The sequence below is a fragment of the Rosa chinensis genome, chromosome 6 (assembly GCF_002994745.2).
Source record: "Rosa chinensis cultivar Old Blush chromosome 6, RchiOBHm-V2, whole genome shotgun sequence".
Classification (NCBI taxonomy): Eukaryota; Viridiplantae; Streptophyta; class Magnoliopsida; order Rosales; family Rosaceae; genus Rosa; species Rosa chinensis.
Window position 1 is genome coordinate 37,400,774 of NC_037093.1, and position 20,863 is coordinate 37,421,636.

The 20,863-nt window shown below is 35.6% G+C and overlaps 1 protein-coding gene across 1 annotated transcript; it reads right to left on the minus strand.

Moving 5' to 3' along the window:
* Nucleotides 1-16,800: 16,800 nt before the first annotated feature.
* Nucleotides 16,801-19,052, minus strand: LOC112172033. The gene has a single exon (XM_024309189.2). It carries the CDS (start codon nt 18,550-18,552, stop codon nt 17,206-17,208), a length of 1,347 nt encoding a protein of 448 aa, XP_024164957.1. The 5' UTR covers nt 18,553-19,052; the 3' UTR covers nt 16,801-17,205.
* Between the last annotated feature and the right edge of the window lie 1,811 nt (nt 19,053-20,863).

Below are 20,863 nucleotides of genomic sequence, written 5' to 3' on the forward strand. Positions count from 1 at the left end.
TTAGCTAAGACTGCTCTAGGGTTTCTTATGATTGTAATTGATTTGGGTGTCTTATGACTAACTATTATGAAGAGCCTTTGGTAATAATGAAGGGTGTGCTCCTTAGTAATTGTAGTATTTTGTCAAACACTAATAAACATTAATATCTAGGTTTTTAAAGAAAGTTTTTCATTTGGATCAGAAAGTTTTTTATTCTTTTTTTTCTTTCACATTTTTTAGGAGCATCCACAGAGGTGCACCCTTCCAAAAATAGGCGTATGCCACTTAAAGTGCCACGCACACGGTACGAAATCCATATAAAAACATCGTACTGAAACTTTTTTACTATCTTTACTGTTTAAAGAAATGTTAATTTTTTTCTTGCATGCATGACTACTACATTAGGAACTTTTTTGCCTGCAGTATGAACCAATGAAAAATTGAAAATCTTTTTTTTTTTTTTGCTGAAACTCCTACGTTGTGGTAAGTTGTGAAGAAAAGAAACTATTTAGACCTAGTTTGAGATTGCTTCGCTTTTACACAAATAAGTTTTTTTCTATAAATTTAGGTTTTAAGATGTTTGGTAAACTAAAAGCAACTTTAATTGAAAAATATTAGTAATTGACAGCAGAAGAGATTTAAAAAAAAAAAAAAAATCACAACAATCACAAACTAACCCTTTAAAGGTTAGAATAGTTTCTGCTAAAATGTCCTTATTGGTAATTTTTTGTTTTGATTATATATTCAATAGTAACACATAAAATAGAAGTAGAGAAAAACAACCTCTACCCTAATTTTCAACTTGTTGGGTGGCAAGTGGAACTGTGGTATGTACGTGTAGCGTAAGGGGCCTCTTTTGATTGTGACCATCCAAGATTGACAAAATTTTGTTCTCACAAATAAGCAAAGAAAATTGGCAAGGATAAGTTTTTGATATTAAAAGAGACATTTTGAGTGGGATCCACTGTTGAATTGAAATTAATCTTTAGTTAGATGTTGGTCATATTATTAGGCTAAGCTATTTATGAAAAGAAGTAAATGGTGGCCAATATTTCAGTTGGGGTTATCAACCTACCATAATAAATTGTACAAGAAATTTCAACGGCTGTGATCTAAGTGTAACTGTTGATGTGAAAATAAGAGGACATTTTTGGGGACCATTATTAGCAATTGCTAGGGTTTGTGATTTATTTGGGGTGTTTCTCTATTTCTGTCAAGATCAAGCATTATAACCGCATACACAATTGTGATACAACTGTGTATGCTAACGTTACATTTCTTTTTCATATTTTCAATTGCACTTCAAAGTGCATATGACTAATTATTGCTTTTGGTTAGGGCTGTCAATTCTAACAAGACTCGAAACCCGCAAGAAATAAAGCGGGTTTAACCTGCACAATTAAAAAGCGGGTCGGTGGTGGGTCAACCCGTCATGACCCATTTAATAAATGGGTTGGCCACGGGTCAACCCGCTAACACGAAATGAACCCGTATAACCCGATTGTGCTATGTTTCTTATTGAAATTTTGGACGTTTGGAGTATTTGATCATAGGATTAGACAATTTGAAATATTTCGCTTTTTAATTATTGGATTTAATTATTTATAAATTATATATAATTATTTATATTTTTCGTCTTGTGGAGTTTTTAGTTAATTTAATCAATTTATATATTTTTTTAGTTAAATGGGTCCCATTGTTAATGCTTAAATGGGTCATTTTATGTAACAAAACACGACATATGTATTAAATTGGTTAAGCGGGTTGGAAACGGGTAATCCGTTTAATAAATAGGTTGGGTTTGAGTTTAAATTTTTGACACGATTATTAAATGAGTTGGGTTTGAGCGACACGACAAATATCTTGATCCGACACGACCCATTGACAGCCCTATTTTTGGTGATAAGGTTGTTGCAACATACAAGTTTTTTTTTATAATTATTTTTCTTTTCCATTTCGTGTTAGGATGCAATATATGGAGGAATATTTGTGCAATTTGATATATTAGAAGAAAAACTACCTCAGAGAGCCAAATAAATATTAGTTTAGTTTTTTTTTTTTTTTTGAAGAAACATTAGTTTAGTTATATATTTCTTTTTATCATGATATTAGATGAGATTACAAGTCTTCACCCCAAAATGCAAACCAAATAGGACAAGTTAACACTTCCATCTTGTTTATCCATCCTCCTTATCATCCATAAATCAGTGGGGATACTCCTAAAGATCTTACTTTTGAAGGACTAAAATAAGCGATCCAAAATTAAGAAACATCAAGAATGCATCGAGCTTAAAGGGTTGAAATTACCATTGTGCGCTTATATTTGGTCACTCTACTTTAAACGAAGGAAAACTTTATCCTTACCCTGTCACAATAGCAAGATGTTTTCATCCGCTTTGCAGAGCCCGCGTATTGGTTTTTTTATTTTTTAATAATTGTAGAAGTTGTGTTGCGAAATGATCTCCTCTAATTCAATAATTCAAATAAGTTTCGATACATCTGACAAAAGAAATTGACAAGTCAAGTATGATAATAAAAATATGATCCAAATCCCATCGACAATCCAATTGAATAACAGAGTGCTATTATAACCATCCCCAAACTTATGCACACAAATTTTACAGTTTCCTTGGCGGATCAGATTTTACTATTACTATCTCTATCCTGCTGGGTAATTTTTGGGGTTCTACGTTCGCTATCAATACCTTAGCTGCTGCTTCGTCTGCAAACTGTTTTTCTCAAGACAAACTATTTGAAATCAAAATATGAAAAAGAATTGCTTTGTTTCCAAGAAATCTAAATTTGTTTTCTTTTGTTTTTTTTGGTAAATCAGTATTCGGTAATGTTTCAAAATAAATCTAGTATAATTAGAATAGGTTCAAATGGTCATGGGTTCGAGTCACCATGGGCGCAGGAGTGAAACTCTTTGATCATCTTTTCAAGCGAAGTAAAAAAAAAAAAAAAAAAGTAACATATAATAAAAAAAAAAAAAATTTAGAATTAACATATAATAATGAAGATTTCATGGAATGTCACATGCTCGATCAGTTAAGAATATACCTATAATTTCAGGTAATTGATGGTGATGATATAGTATTTCTTGGCTAAGGACATCCTTACCCAAGCTTAGGTATAAATTTTCAGTGTTTGGCCAATTTTCGATCATATATTCACATCTTAACCGATCAGTTTTTAGATCCTAATGTATAGATCATCTATGCAAAATTTCAGCCAAATCATCGTGAAGGCATTCAAAACTACAATTTACAACAATGTACACGAACGATTCCGGTTTGACAGATTTGTTTCGTTCATGTAGATTGCAGTTTTGGATGCCTTAATGATCATCAATTTGACTGAAATTTGACAAAAGAAATCTATACATTAGGACTTAAAAACTAAATGATTAAGATGTGATATGTGATCGAAAAGTAGCCAAAAACTGAAAATCCGTTCCATAAGCTTAGGTAAGGATATCCTTACTTGAGAAACCCCCCCCCCCCTCTCTCTCTCTCTCTCTCTCTCTCTCTCTCTCTCTCTCTCTCTCTCTCTCTCTCTCTCTCTCTATATATATATATATATATATATATATATATATATAGACACACATATAATAGTAGCTGATCGATACTACGCCATAATCGATGGGCTAGTGATTCTGTCAAATATATATTCCAGATTTCCATATATGCAAGTATTTTTACTTTATACATGCATGAGATCGAAAACAATGATGCGACAGAATCCCAACCGAATGCGCACAACTTGTTCACAAAATTACCAATTTTCAAAGTGTCATTATCTGGCCTCATTAACACTTCTCCTATATATATATATATATATATATATATATATATAATTGCTTGTGTTACAGTGATAACAGAGGCTTAGCTGGCAGAACATGTCGATCTGCAGTTGGGGTTGGATATGATATTATGTAGATGCCTTGTTTGTAAAACTTGTGAACTCAGATGCCTTCCTCCACTATGCCCACCATTTTGCATTTGCAACCTAACAAAACACCTTCTACCTACAACAATATATAAGACCAGAATCAAATTGCTGTTTGGGTTACTACACAAGTTTTTGTCACTGTCAGCTGATCGAGTAGATAATTTTCGGTTCGGTTGATCAAGTGATGCAAAACATATGAACATGCATTCTCATGAAGCGTTGAACCTGAGACATGAATGGAGTACAAGATTCTGGTGAAACATATCGTGCCTTGTGTACATGAACAACATATATAGAAACGATATACGTAGACAGTTAACTTGTTCCACAATACATTATAAACATGAAACATCACTTGTTTAACTACACAGAAAATGAATTGCGCGCTATTGTCAGAGTTAATTGTCTGTTACTGCAACAACTCGTAGAAAAAGAGCAAATCTGTATGGGTGACTTGTGAGGCAGAGCCCCCAGAATTTGGGCTTAAAACGTGCAAGTAACTAATAGAGTAATAGATACCTAGGAATCTTCCTACAAGTATCATCATTTCGATACAATATCCAAATCTATGCAGTTGAATTGCTGCCTAGGTTAACAACAAAGTTCACTTTGTAATTGTAAAACAAACAATGATTATTATCATTGCATCGAGTTAATTAAATTGTACCCTTTGTTGAATACACAAAATTGTTAGAAAAAGAAGAAGTTAAATTATACCCACTACCTCATTTACTATATATATACTATTACACGAGGCAAACAAAATAAAGATAAAAAAGAGATCCTTAATTTGTTGTATGGATTCGGGTACAATGACGAGTGTAAATCACCTTAATACAAATATAGACTGATTTCATGGAGTATTTGACTAAGATGGCTTAATTTCAAGCTACTCTACAATTGCATGAAACTGCTCTACTGTTTATCTTGTTGCATCGTCATTTTTTTATATGTTCTTTGCATAATAGAGACATATGCGATTTTCATTTTAAACTCTAATATTTATACTTTTTGTTATGGTGGAAGAACTCAAACTACTAATATATCTAATAATCCTAACTTTCCATATAATGAATACATTACAATAAATGACTTTTACAAATTACAGCACATTTTGAAATATATATATATATATATATATCAGATCCTATCCAGAGAGGAGTTTCATTTTGAAATTAAAAAAAAAAATATATATATATATATATATATCAGATCCTATCCAGAGAGGAGTTTCATTTTGAAATTACGGAGTGAACTTCGAGTTTTGGGTCGCTTTTAGGTCTCATATCCGCATCTCGACCGTTCAGTTTTTAGATACTAGTGTATAGATTGTCTCTGCAAATTTTCAGCCAAATTGTTGACCGTTAAGGCATTGATAACTGCCTTAAAGCTAGTACGGTTCAGGTTGACAGATTCAGTCCGTCGATTGGTTAAAGCGAGTTAAATACCTTAACGATCATCAATTTAGCTGAAAGTTTATAGAGAGGATCTATACACTAGTACCTAAAAACTGAACGGTCGAGATGTGGATATGCGACCAAAAACTCGAAGTTCACTCCGTAATTTCATAGCGGATCTCCGCTGTGGATAAAATCTGTGTATATATATATATATATATATATATATATATATATATATATATATATATATATATATAGAGTATTACAATATTGGGTAGACAAAGGGTGTTCTTGACACATGGGTTTGCCTGTGGGCATATGACGGTGAATGCATACACTCCACATCTATATATCTGTTGTCTTCCATGTGGTATTTAACCTCCACATTTTCATCTGTCACCAGCTAAGCAAACCCAACTCAAACCCCATTCTATTTGATTCTTTTTGCCACAACCCCCAATCACTTTTATTTTTACCTTTTTCTTGATGCTGAATCAACTAACCAAATATTATGCATCACATATTAATTTTCAAGGAGCCCACCAACAAGAATTTAAGAGTCAAGTAGTCACTCAACCTCTTGGAATTAATGGTCTTTTATTTTTCTCCGTCTCTTTTATTCTTTCTCAACTTGTTAATTTTCCATGAGGGATCCCATCTTGGTAATTACTTGAATGTGACCCATCATCAACAAGGACTAATGCTGCAATGCCCAGATCCCTAGCTACTTTTATCTCTAATGATTATGAGTATATATGGGTATTGAGTACTGTCTCTTTCTAATCCCAATTAAGTAGTACCGTTCCATCTTTGCTAATATATTGGTTCGTTAGAGATGCCAACATTTATTTGTGAAAGAAACAATGAGATAGGTGTTACAATGATGATGTTACTTTTTAATTTTTTCATTAGAGGTGTTAGTGTTACAATGATTACTTGTGTATTAGTGACAGCCGCTCTTCTTTGCCAACGTGTAATTAATTTTATTATACCAGGGTAGTCTTCCCAACTGTGTGTGTGTGTATTTATATATATAATTATGATAATTCTCCTAAGCAAATAATTTTTAATAATCACAACTTTCAAGTTTAGACGCAAGTTAAATTATAACTTAGAAAGATGACAGTGGAGTAAATTGGAAGCCATTGCAAGCATGTGCCAAAGACTACATATATGTACTACTTAATGATGTTTTTATTACATACTCATTACTCGCTCGCTCACTCACACGCAGCTTTTATGTTTAAGCAAAGCAAAGCAAACATTAATGTTATGGGGAACATGAAAGCATGTGCATGCAAATAACTGTGCAGGTGATACTACAATGAAAGATAGATCATAGATGTAGGATTCCAAAGAATTAGTTCTATATATATTTCTGGAAAACAATTTTGAGGGCTTCCTTTAATCTGATTATACGTAAAACAACTAGCTAGAATAACTAGAATCAATACAATAAATATAGTTACCCCGTCAAGCCGGACCAATCGATGGATTTTTTCTACAAGGTATTAAAAATTCCTAGGGTTTGCTCTAGCAATCGCTGCGTCTTCAACGTTTTTGTCTTCTGGTTTCCTTAGTGGTTCAAATCTGCTCTTGAAGTTGGATTTTCTATCGTTTCCAGTCTAAATTGTGAATCTGGATCTCTAGTTCTTGTACTTCCAGAAGGAGTCCATTTAGTTGGAGGAATTATTTCTTTTTGACGGGGTCATTTCTATGATTTTTCTGTAAGTGTATAGTTATCTGAAACATCAAAGATACTAGTTGCAGGTATATGCATCTAGTCATGTTTAAACATTTGTAACTCATTTTAATATGATTAATAAATATTTGCAGTTGTAATTGATCAAACTTTTCTTCAAATATAAATACAAGTTGCAGGCTTGAAGTGAATATTAATTATGATCGAGCTCAATTCCAATAATATCTATGGAGACTCAGGCTCAAATGAGTTTTTTCCAAATCTCAAGTTCGGATTAGATAAATGATTTTTTCCAAACTCGAGTGTGGCTTAGCTCAGCTCGAATTTGAGCTATGCTCGGCTTGACTCTAGCTGACATGTCAAACAATTCAAACATTACTAATAGGCCAGGGTTTTGAGGAGAAGCATGGCGGCAACAACTCCGTTGAGTTTTTGTCTTTGAGTATCATGGTGCTTAATTAGAACAAGCCCTTTTGAGCTTGTTTCGTTTCCATGGTGGTGGTAGTGATGACTATGTTGGGCGTTGTCTGAACTAGCTTGTTGATAAGAGTATTTTATGCAACGTTTATATTGTTAATCCTTATACTAATCTTTGTTAGTTTATTCTACTTTCTCTTTCTTTATTTACTTTTGTGTTTATTAGGCATTTTGGACTAAATATGAGAAAAGGAGATAAGATGGAGAAAATATGCGCAAATAAGGAAAAGCTAGAATTCCTACCTCAAGCAGGAGACCTTAATGGATCGAGGAGCTCAATCCATGATTATGGCGCAGCAAATAGAGGAGAAATACTCGAAGATATCGGTAATGATGTCGCATTCTCATTGGACAAATGATATGGAGAAAGCTCAAACTAAAGAATGACTTAAGCTCAAACTAAACATGACATCAAGCTCCAAAGAATGACTTAAGCTCAAACTAAAATCAATTTATTTTGAGAAATTTTACAATATATTAACATTTGATATACATGCAATTACTAAATTTAGGACATGAATGGAAAATGTTAACATAACATAGCGTTACTCATTTTTTTCATGAACTAAAAGCGGTACGATTCATAAATATATAGAGGCCTGCTTACCTAAGAGATATTTTTTAAGGGATTATGAGGGACAAGTGAATTTGATAGGTAAAAATAAATTATAATTTTAGCTTTTTAAGTTAATAAATGTGGTTGAGATACTTTGTCCCTCACAATTCTTTAAAATTGTCTCTTAGTCTAGGTGAGCAAGCCTCATTAGTTTGTCACCTCACCAGCTTTAGTTCGTTACATTGCCGTGAGTCTTTAAATATAAACCGAAAATTCGACTTACATACTAGAGATCCGCTAGGCAACTTATTTAAAATAAATAAATTTGTAAAATGCACAGTGATTAAAAAAAAATTGAGGTGAAAATCTTTTTAAACTCTAAGTTCAATTAACATTTCAAATAATCGGGTGGTAATGGGCTTAGTAAACGACAATCAGCTTTCAACAAATTTTGGAAAAACAACATTAAGAAACAAGGATAAGATTGGAAGCCAACTACCCTAAACCCAACTGACCTCAGTATTAAAGAAAGCCAGGCAAAGCTTCTAAGTCGGCTGAATACTTCTCCGACGAAGAACACAACACAGCAACCAAAAGTTTTTCCCACTTTGCTCGACTATTTCCAAACTTTGCCAGTTTTGTGTTTATGAATACAACCAAGTATTAATACACAACTTATAGCGGGAATCAAACTGCAGACTTTTACCAAGGAGGTCAGGACTACCACCACGTACGAACAGTGGGACTGCGACTGCAGAACTTACTCGAGATCATCCACTCAACCCATCCAACAATTTAGGCTTGACCAATCACCCTTCCAAATTCTAGGACCTGAATTGTTATCGACGATGAACCCAGAAACGTGGGAATCGCCGCTGTTGACAATGGCTCCATTGCTATCCGAAAACACCCAAAAATCAAATTGTTCATAACTTAACCAAAATCGAAAACCAAGTACACCATCGTGTAGAACATGAAGAGGAGAGCACGTTTCATACCTCATGCATGTCCGAAGGTGACCGGAGTCGCCGGAAATTGATGAAGAACAGTCGGAAAACTCCAAGCTTTCGGACTTCGATTCTCCCTCCTCACTCGATGCATGGACGATCCAAAATCACTAGGAGGTAGACGGTGAAATGACGCGTTGAACGCTGGTGGTCCGGCTCCATGTCGTGGCCGGACGGTGAAAATAGGTGAAAATAAAATCGGGTGTCCAGCGCGTGTATTCGGGTCAACAATCCGGGTCGCGCGTTCTTGAATTTCTGGAACGATTTGGATCGTTTGATTCGATCTCCACCCTTATATAATATATACCCACTCTTAAATAAATTTCGCCGGCTCCGATCAAGCGATGAATATTTCAAAGGCTCAGATCGTACTGAGATATTTTCTTTTTATTTAAATTGAATTTCCATAATTCCCATCGAAAATTCATAATAAATAGCTCGAGGATCCAAATAATTCCCCTAAAATTTCTAAAGAATTGTCATAACGCATACTTTATTGTCGGACTCTAAATTGAAAATTTCACCTTGTGAAAAATTTTGAAAAAATATTTCCGACCATTATATTAATTAACGATATCGTAAAATAACTCCCGAACGATCTCTCTAATCTTTCCGGCAATCAGATTCACAAGCCAATAGCTTACATTTCACGCTCACCTATTGATTAGTTTATTGAATTCAAACTTGCTTGTTTTCTATTACAAATCCGAACAAGCCAAAAAACCAACCAAACAAAATTAAAGTTTACAAACCCTAATCAAAATTAATGGAATTCCCTCAAAGAGACGATTAACATGGCCCATACCACAACAGAAGATAACAAAGAGGTTTCGCTCAATCCCCACGTGGGCCAAATAAAAGCACCCAAAAAGCTCATATCGAGCAACAAAGAGTGGAGGCCCTACTATTACGTGCGCCCACAAACAACAAGCTAGTCGAGTTAAACACAACAAAGAAAAAACCACGTTACTTTCTCTCTCACGTCCATTTCTTTGCTGCTTTTTTCCCGTTGTTACTCATGTCCACTTCTTTGATGTCAAGACCGAAATGGATAACAGGATAAGCTTTTGCCATTACGCTTTTAAAGCTCGTTACATTTTGTACATTATCTTCCTTACACCCGCCATGCAACCTAACAAAAACACAACAATTGAAAACAAATGCTAACAAACCTAATGTAGGCGTATCTACCTTCCCATTTACCCTCTTCAATGATTCCTACAAAAAATTAGCCAAATTCAGTGATTTAGAGTTCTCCGACCCGCAAATCAGTAGCATGAAGGGAAAAAAAAAAAAATTGTTACTATGGATTAAGAACAACCAATTTATGAACTTCAAGGACCGCAAAAACGATTGATGACCTCTGCCAATAAAATAGCACCAAACTTTTAGCCAGAGCTTTGAAGAAAATGCATTTTTCCCATCCCTATCATATCTTACTTTTAGCACAACCTAACAGCAACAAGATAAAACCCACGTAGGACTGTAGGAGTGGTAAGTATGACATAAAGAAATAGATACCCAGACAATCAGAGTGAATAAATAGTAAAAATCATGTGAGTGCCCCAACTTGAATATCTAGATTTTACCACTAGAGATTGTCTGGTAAAATATACCATTTCACTTTGATTGTTTTGGGTCAGAACCATGAAAATAAATCAACATTATAATCAAACCAGAGAAAAATGGGAGAACTGGAAATGTCTGTACCACAAATTTTCCTATATACATGGTTTACTTTAATTATTTTCAGTCAACAAAGGCGAGCTGTAATGCCAATTAATCTGCATAGCATTAGTAAATTGGACTAAAAATTCTGAGAAACCAAGCAACGACTTTTTCACACTAACACTAGAAGTAAAGCCAGATATTGGGGGATCATGCTTAAAAGAGTCTCCATAAAAGGCTCAAGTAAAAATTTTGATTCATTTTACTAGCTACGGTGGCAGACCAACACCACTTCGCTCACCGGGAAATCCATTGTCATGAACATGGTACCTGAGTCGCAGATAGGCAATAAGTATATGTTGGTTTGCTTTACCGTTAGAAAATGAGGATCAAGTCAATGTGAACTACTGGGGATGGTTTTACAAGTCCAATTACTCTTCAACCAATCTGACTATTCATAACAATAATGTCTGACCATAAATGTTAGGGAGGAATCAACAACTAGTTATACAAAGCTGATAAGTGACCACGTAATACTCAACGAATTGACAATGACTGAATCAAGATTACCTGTAATATAGGATCGAACAGCAATCTGAAAGGAATGAAGAGCCGTTTCCCCAACACTGTCAATAGAAGTAGTTGTCAAGATTTTATTAATGTTCAGCCGACGCTTTACTTTTATTCAGGGTTCAACAAAACAAAGTAAATTCAAAATTTTGACTACAACAAGAGCAGAACAGATGCAGAGGTCAATCTAAGCTTCACCAAAAACAAAACTTTAAACAAGGTTTAAGCAATAGTGAAAATCCATGGTGTAGCCCCTTAACATAGCCTGAGAATAACATAAACAATGGGAATCTCTCCTATAATTGACATGAGTAATTTACTTGGAATAATCAAGATTTTCAAAACCCTTTAACTGGTAGTTCCTGATATTTGGTATAATTGCACGAATGATTGTATGCGACAAAAAAAAAAAAGCAGATCAGATCATATAGACTTCAGTAAGTATCCCTTTATAGTATGAATCAAAACCATCGTTAATCATTAACACATGAAAACTCCATACAAGGTGCGGTACCAAAACAGGTAAGACGTCATGTCGATGTCCGAAACAACCAGATGATGCTACAGTTACCCAACAACAGACACATTGGCTATTAGCTAATAGCTACTTACTAAACATGGTCAATAACTATATTAAATTCTAGAAGCTAATCTGACCTAGGAAGCAACCTTTACTCACGATACACAACCAGGCCAGAAAGCTAATCCAAATATATTCACGAGTCCGAATTACTGCTATTTATCACCCTTGAGACTCTAACTGACACTTTCATTTTTTTTTTTTTTTTATAATTTCTGTCAGGACGACAAGACCAACATTCAAAGCTATCTACAGTCTACTAGACCCCAAAACAGACTAAATACCCATACTACAGTTGCTCAACTCAAAGCTTTAAATCCCCTACTGCAAGCAACAGTAAGTTCTAGTAGAAGTTACGATATTCTGTCCTCCCCAGCCCTTCACAACTGTGCCAATGTAGCACTACGAACTCAGAAAATGTTAATGCTAATTACGCAGTAATCAGCAAATACAGAAATTCCACAGCAGCATCTGAGGTTTGTATACACCCATCAGGTAGAATCTTGCTATGTTTTCCTTCTCAGAGAAAAATTGGAGTCAACAAATGCAAAAATTAGCCCTATGAACCCAGTGAGTCAAACTAGCTCTGGTGTGTTACGGTTGTCAGAGTATGATGCACTAGTTATAGGTTCTTTGTGTCTACTACTCTCTAAATATCAAGATCAAGCATTCTCAACATTAAAAATTGAAAGCAACAGCATAACATAAAAATACGAATGATATTAATTCATATATTTTTTGTCTATAACCATCACACAGATATACATCCTGCAAACACTAACCAAAACGAGATCTTGCACTGATCAAGCTACATTCTTGGCCACCATTATACAAAAATATGACGTTAAACAGCCGTCAAGTAACAAGATAACTTCAATCCAGCTCGCACTGCTACTTTCCCAACTATATGTTTCCGTTCTAAACTTAAGATCGCTAGAGGACACCATTTCTAATATACTAATTAAATTCCAAATCCAATAATAATCAACTTTCTCCCTATAAACTTCAAACCGTATCACAACAGTGCAAGTTATTTGGGGTATCAGTTTAAAAGTTTATTTAGCTTTGCAACACTCAAACTCAAAGAATGGATGCAGAAGAATTAGACAGCTACACAATTAAGCGGAAAATTAACATTTAAGACAATCAACATTAAAACTTCCATTTCTAAATTGAAATCAGTACAGACAATGATATTTAGCTACAGAAGATATATGGAGAATAAACCTGTATGTCTTGACACCCTCCTCTCACCTTCCTCATAAAAGTTTCCTAGTGAGAGCACATCTTTATACTATTTCTTACCATCTCCTGGTATCTCTAATCTTTGAAAGTTTGCAGTGTTGCTCATGTTGAAGTTTGTCAGGCTAGGCAGGATGTGATAAAATTCATGCACCACAGGCAACCGACTGTCTAGCGGTACAGCAGTACCATCAAACACCATACATTCAAATTAGGTTAGGATTGCGAGTCTTACGACTACTAAGTTAAGAACTTTAGAGTGACTAGTAGGGCTCCAGTGATATAACCCATCATCGACTTGAATGTCTCCTCATGACATGCAATGGCTTCACAAAGACAAAGAAAAAAAGAACCTCGCGAGTATCTAACATGAATTATCCTACAATGATAATACCAAGCTCTAGTGAATCTGGCAATTTATCACTTTCAGGCAGATTTCTGTCTAGTAGAAATCATGCCAACCCAACACTGCCACTTTAAAATATGAGTAAACATATACCCGGAGTAGGAAATCCATCACGGTTAGAGGCAGGTTATAGCCAGTTTAAAAATCATTAAAAGGTGATCCTATGATCCTATCAAATCCAATCACAACCAATATATTATAAAGCCAACAAGAATCCAACATTTCGACCTCTTAAATGCAGGAATGTAGTCTTCAATCTTTTCAGAATACATGATTCATACCTCCAAACACCTATTTACAACATAATAATCATGTTGAACCAAGAAATACCAAAAACCACCACTAACCTAAATGCAGTAAGTTAAGAACAATATAGTCCTTGAAACAATTGACTTTCTCTTTCTTCTCATTAATATGTAAAACTCAATTTACGACTATTTACTTGTTTAGTATATCCATCATGAAATGCTTGTAACCTGAATTCTATAACAGCTTTGTTGTCTTAGACACTAGCCTATAGATAGCATCCAGCTATGTAACTTCTATTCCTAACGCTACATCAGAGTCCTTTAATTGAAGGTGGCAGCCCTCACACTTAATGAATAGGGTAAATTAGTGAGAAATAATATCAAACCAACTCCATTATTCCTTGTTCTGACAAGATATAGAAAGAGTTTTACTGTTCCTACTGATGCTTAGAGAATTCAAATTCAAGCCAACTCCACTATTTTTTCAATCAGTACAGGCCATTCTGCACCAGATAAAGAGAAAATGATTGCATCTTCACACATGTAGCGTGTGTTAACTCCAGTATGTCTAGCAATATGGGCTCATCACCACATCACCAAAGAAAAGCAGAATGCAGGCGCAGAGGGATATCTAGTGAATACTTATGTGACGTAGAGAAAATTATATGTTGACACAGCTTCAATAGAAATCACAAAACTATACCTTAATTTTATACAGCTGCAAGAAAATAAATAACAAACTTATCGTCAACTCCATTAAAGGCCCCTAATTGATTTACTACAGTCCGCCATTCGTTATTTGCACTGACCAATTGTGATGGATTTGCAAGTCCAATACCATTACCCCTCAACCTAATCTTGTCAGTCATAGAAATGTCTTTTGATGAACATTAGAGAAGAAACAGATGTAAGGTAACATCAAATATCTATCCTGTAGCAAAAACTTTATTATTAGCACTTAGAAGTCTCCTCTAGACAGTCATAAATGGCACAGTTCATCTGCTCATTTGATTATTCACAAGAACATGATATATGAGAATCACATGTCCACAAATGTAGGCAGTAAAGCAATAAATCACAGATCATAAGAAGAGCACTGATAGCATCACTACATGTAATTCAATGTAAAAATAGTAGTTCATCAGCCTATAGAAAGGGCTCATGAAGGGAACCCTTAGGAACGTCTAAAGTGAACTTTATTATCCATGTACACAGACATGCACAAGAGAGACATTAGAAAGATAATAGAAGAGGAAATGAGATGCTATAATTTACCCGGTAGTTCATGACTAGACATATCTCTCTAGAAAGCTGGCTATTCATCAATTTCAGGCAGATTTATGTCGAGTAGATTTCATGCCAACCCAAAACTGTATAATAGGAAAAGAGGCGCACCTATCCCCGGAAAAGCTTATACATCATGTTTAGGAAAGTTAAAGCGAGTTAAAAAATCATCCAATGCCCAAAACTGCCGAAGCCAATCTCAGTGGATCTAGTATAAGAAACAAGAAACCAACACACACACCTCTTAATCTCGAAAATCAAGCAATCCAATATTTTGAGAATCCAATCTCAGTTCTTCCACACCTACTTAAAACAATAATAATCCCGTTTAACCAAGCTTACCCAAAATGCCAATCAAGTTTTCAAACCCCCCAGCTTAAGGGTATTAGACCCTAGCCGAGCCATGTCATCCAGCAATCAAAATTCTCTTCCTGCTGTTGGACTGCAGTCCTTCAGGGCTTAGTTCCTTATTACTGCTTGTTTCATATTACAAACTGCCTGACCTCTATAGGAAATATATGTCAGAGCTTATAGAGGCAATTGCAAGACACGATTACAAAAGCTACTTCAATCAAAGACCTAGAGGCACATAAATCACAAAGGAGGATGTAAAGACATATGATATCATACACTACAGGCCATTCTAGGGGACTATGAAGACAAAAATAGTTGCATCTATAGTGATGCAGCATGCATTTCACTCGAAATGCATCTTTGCAGGGGCAGAAAATAAGATATCCAGTGAATAATTGGCAGACATAAAGAAAGTTACATCTTCGCTCAGCTTCTACAGGAAAAAAGAATAAAGAAAAAAACCGAAATTCCTGTACAGCCTGCTCTAAAATTAGAACAGATTTAGTTCTTAGTAAAGAGGACTCATTCCTAGACTTCAAGATCAAAAGTCAAAATGCTTGACAGAGTACAAAGATCTTTAGCTTGAAAAAGGATAAACTACATTTTTCATCCACATCTTTTGACTCAAACACAGATTCAATCCCTCACACTTAAACTTAGCAATGGGGTCCCTTTGTGTTGCAACTGTTATACATTTGAGGAAACGTGTTTTAATTCAGTCACTCAACCTTTCTAATTGACCACTGGACATGAGAATCATGTGCATCTTAACTTACAAAAAAATAAAAGGTGTACTCGAGTTGTTAAAGAAGTAAATGTAATGACCAAATTTGGGATATTTGAACCTCATAGACCAATTATGTTTTTGTGTCAGAACAGAGGACCAAAAATATGTTTTGTCGTTAAATAATTGCAAAATTGAGGATGATAGATCAAATGGTTTATCAACTGGAAGAAAACAAACTGTAGAATCCAGTTCTGCAAAGTGATAAATGGTACGACAAGAACATAGATGCATAGAGAATAAAAGACACCTATACATCTTATTATGTCTAACACCTTTAAGCTTTCCAATCAGAAAAATCAAACAGCTCTAGACTAGGAGAAGTTTAACATATGGCATTCGGCAACATAAAAATACAGCAGCTTCAAAAGCAGAAATGCACAATCACTGACCTTCAATTGGGAGTGCACAAAAAGTATCTCTGAGGATGCAGCAACATGAACATAAGTAAGGAAAACAGAGTATTCTAGCATTAACCAGATTTTTTTATGGAGAGGTTACTAGGACTCAGACCAAAAGTCATATAAACCACAAAAAAAGAAAAAGAACAAGAACAGCAATGTAATTCAATCACTCTTTATCCAGCATGTAAGTAAAAGATACAAGAATCTCAACTAAAAATAAAAGAAAACAAAATGGAATGCTGGTATTCATGCTCCCACCATAGGAAACAAAACCCAAAGCATGATAAAAGCTGATTAATCATGCCCAGATACAATATGCTATTTAGATCTTGATCATACAAACAACAAAGTAAACAGATCTTTGTGACACAATACCATTTTACCATAGGCAATATTATGATAACTAGTCATTGATGTCACAATCATAAATTTTACAGAGTACATCTAGGGAGAGTCACCATTCCAAGAAAGTTCCCTCACCCTATATGTGATGCTTGAACAAACGGCAGCTTACCAATTTAAAAGGAAGCCATGTTGCCCACAAGTCCCACAATTGCAATAAAGATTAATCTGAAGTTCAGAACCGCCATTTAGCTAAATCCAGCACCCATTTCCTTCCTTTTCAATTCTAATGCCATGCGCTCATTCTCAAGCTTCATTCTCTCATTTTCCATCTTCAGCTTTTCCAGTTCACGGTCCCTTTTCTTGCTAAATTTTTGCCACTTGAGACGTTGTTTCTCCAATTCTAACATCTCAACTTGAATTTGTAGCTTCTGTTCTTCTAACTGAACAGATCGGGATTCAATCCACTGCTTCTGTAACCAAGCAGCTTTTGTGCTATCAGGTAAGACTTGATTCAAATCACCTTGGGCAATTTGGGGATGAGAATAAGAACTTTGGTTACAATCTTGGGCATTTAAAGAACCACCAAAGTTAAAGTCTTCACGGCCTTGACCTTGCCTCAACCTCTTCACAGAGTCCCCTAAACCACCAAATATTCCCCTGTTATCACCATGGGAAGCATTATTTTCCTCAAAATCATCACGCTCATCAGTTTCCATATCTTGATCATCTTCATCAAGATCATCATGGTGATGCCTCCTCAGATCATCAGTGTCATGATCATCTCTATTTCTAAGAGCCTCCTGCAAGGAATGCTGCAATGCTGGATCGTGAGGCAGATGTAAACGATTCCCATTATGGTAGGAACACATCTCTTCATAAAACAGGTGCTTTGAACTTAATATTTTCCTAACATCATCTTTTTCTTTCTCTGTTAAGTAATCTATCACATCCAAAAGTGTAGGGTTCTCAACAACCTGGCAAGAAGTGCCCCTCCCCAGCATGTCATTAAGTTTCTTATACCTTTTATTAAGGTCATTGAATTTATCCTCACACTGCTGTGGAGAAACATGATAACCCCTTTCTGCCATGACCTTGGAAACAGATTTCCACTTTCCCTTTTTCTGCAGAGCAGAAAACTTCCTTCTTCCCCCGCCACCACAGTCTGAACCAATATCCTCACCTATATAAGACACTGCAGTTATCAGAAGCCTCACCATCTTATCCGTCCACTTCACACGCTGCCAGGGAGACCCCTTCTTCCCTCTCTGTGCTTCAATATGACTATCAACACCCTCCTCTGTATAACTCGGCTCATCCTCATCGCTTGCCGAGTTCTTGCATTTCTCTCCCTTGTTGTAATCAACCATGGAAAGGGTCCGATCACAGTTATGCATGGTCCCCATTTTGACAGGAAAACCCTCGTGAATCGAGGGGTGCACCACGGACCCTTGACGAGAAATCGGATGATGTTGCTGGTGTAGGGTGTGTGGGTGTTGTGTCTGATGATGAGCCCTCACTGACCCTTGCAAATCAAGACCAACATAGCTTCCCCCACCAGGAATCCTACCTCCTTGTGATAAATGCCCTTCCATTCCCCTTATTCTAAACAAGAATTCAGATCAACACCATGAAACCATTACCACCTTAAACCCATTCCACAGATTCACATACTACATATCTCATGCACTCAAAACAGAAAATATGAATCACACTCACCAGTCCTACTATTCAGATCATCAAGTACGCATCTTCAGTTCCTCCCAACACCAAAAACAAACAGAAACCCATTTCCCAATTTCCAACACCAAACCCAAATTTGCACAAACAATCACAACCCAGTTCGAAATCTACAACTCACACCCAAAATTAAAGGCTTCCCCAGAAAAACAAAAACACTCCTGAAAGATCAACGGCACAGAAGCAAAGTAACTTATCTGAAATACCCAGAAAGCTGAAAGTCCTCCAGTAATCAAGCTGAGATTTGTGGGGGCGAAAGATCACGAAAAAAGACACCTCCTTTGTGGCTCTGAAGCTCACATAGCACAAGGGTTTTGGCCCTATGTGACGCTACACTCTATATAATACCAACACTAATTTTTTTTCCCCTTTACTCTTCTTGTCAAAATGGACTCATATGGCATTTTCATATCACAAAAATTAATTATTTACATGTGGCCTGATTTATTATTACTAGCCTTATACCGGTGCGATACACGCATTATTAGTGAAATGAAGAAAAACGGGAAAATTTTCTAGTCACCCACTTTTTCAATTTTTTCATATTATGTATTTTTTTTTTTAAATGATGATAGACATTTTAAATGATTCACAATTTGATGAACCTTTTGAGTCGGCTTTATAGTATAGATAAATAAATCAATATTTTTATAAATTTTAATAATGGATTCAAAAAAAGATACTTTCCCTTTCAGTGTGCATGGTTGTTTCTGTTTGGAAAGGTAAGAAGCCAACCAAGGAATTTAACAGGTTCAATGCATATGAAGATTTGGTGGGATAATTGTGGCACAAATTTGATAACAGTCACATTCACTTGACAAAAAAGAACAATTGCTCCAAGCTAATGCACTAATGCCAACAAATGTAGAGTTGTTGTCTTTGATAATAGTGTATATTATATAATATGCCGTGACACAATATGGGAGCCTTTCAGTATACTTTAACTATTAAACAACATTATTGGACATGTCAAAGAGAAAAAAATATATATGAACATTATTGGTCAAGAGAAAAATTTGGAAAGATCATACGCACTTTTTATATTAGGGACGGACCCATGCCATCGATGGATATTTATCTTAATAGCCACTAGTCCACTAGACCACTACATTGTACTAATATTGTCTTTTCATTTTTGAATCATTTTTAATTCATAACACTCCTAGCTATTTGGTACATCAAACATATTAATTAGTACCACCAAAGAGTATTTTGAGTTTCTGAATCTGAGCAGTGTCAAGTAAAGTAGTCTTTGCTATGATATCAGTAACCAAATCATTTTGAAAGAGTGATGAGTCCAAAAGCTGCAAAGTTGGGCTTTGACTACTGAAAGCAACATATATGACCATTGAAGTTTTATACTGATTCACACGATACAAGTCTTGAGAAAGAACATGTTGATACCCAAAAAATCACAAGACATGTTGTACGCACATTTCAACCCTAAAAGGGAAATACACACATGCAAACCACATTGGAAAAGACAAAAAGTTATATATCGAATCTTCATGCCACGCATGTGGACCCAAGCCACAACTTTGCTGTTGGAGCTTGCAGAAGTGGGTGTGGTGTGGAAGGTAACGGAAACACATAATACTCGTGTATTGATTTAGTGTCGTTGGTGATTCGGTCTTGAGCCTGAAATCCAAGGCCAATGACTTAAATCAAGAACAAAATGGTGAACTTGAGAATTGGGCCAGCCTATATTTTAAAACCCAAAGTCCATGTCAGAAAAGCCCAACTTCCCTTTTCTTCTTCTTCTTCTTCCCGTCTTACCTCCCTCCCCTGCAGCAATCTCATATCTCACATTTTCCCCGCAGCAACCTAGTACACAGAGAGTTAGCCAAAATCCCTAAGTAAGATTGATTCCTTCTATTAGTCATTGAAAGGGGAAATCTTATGACTAGTTAAGAGATATCCTCCTCTTCCTCAAACAATGAGCCCACATTTCCTAAGCTTCCTCGTCCACCTTGTTCCAGGATTTGCGTCACTGCAGTTGCTCTGCTGCAATCGTTGTCTACTGATGCAGCGATTGTCTCTTCCTCCCAAAACTTCATTTCTCAAGTAAGCTTCTCTTTCCATGGATTTAAGGCATGAATTGTGTGTGGATTGAAGAAGAAATACTTTATCCAGAAACCGTGTGTTCCCAATAGAGTCTACATAAAG

What these genes read in the sequence shown, in the direction of transcription:
- LOC112172033 (XM_024309189.2), bottom strand. Translation starts at nt 18,552, where the DNA reads ATGGAAGGGCATTTATCACAAGGAGGTAGGATTCCTGGTGGGGGAAGC.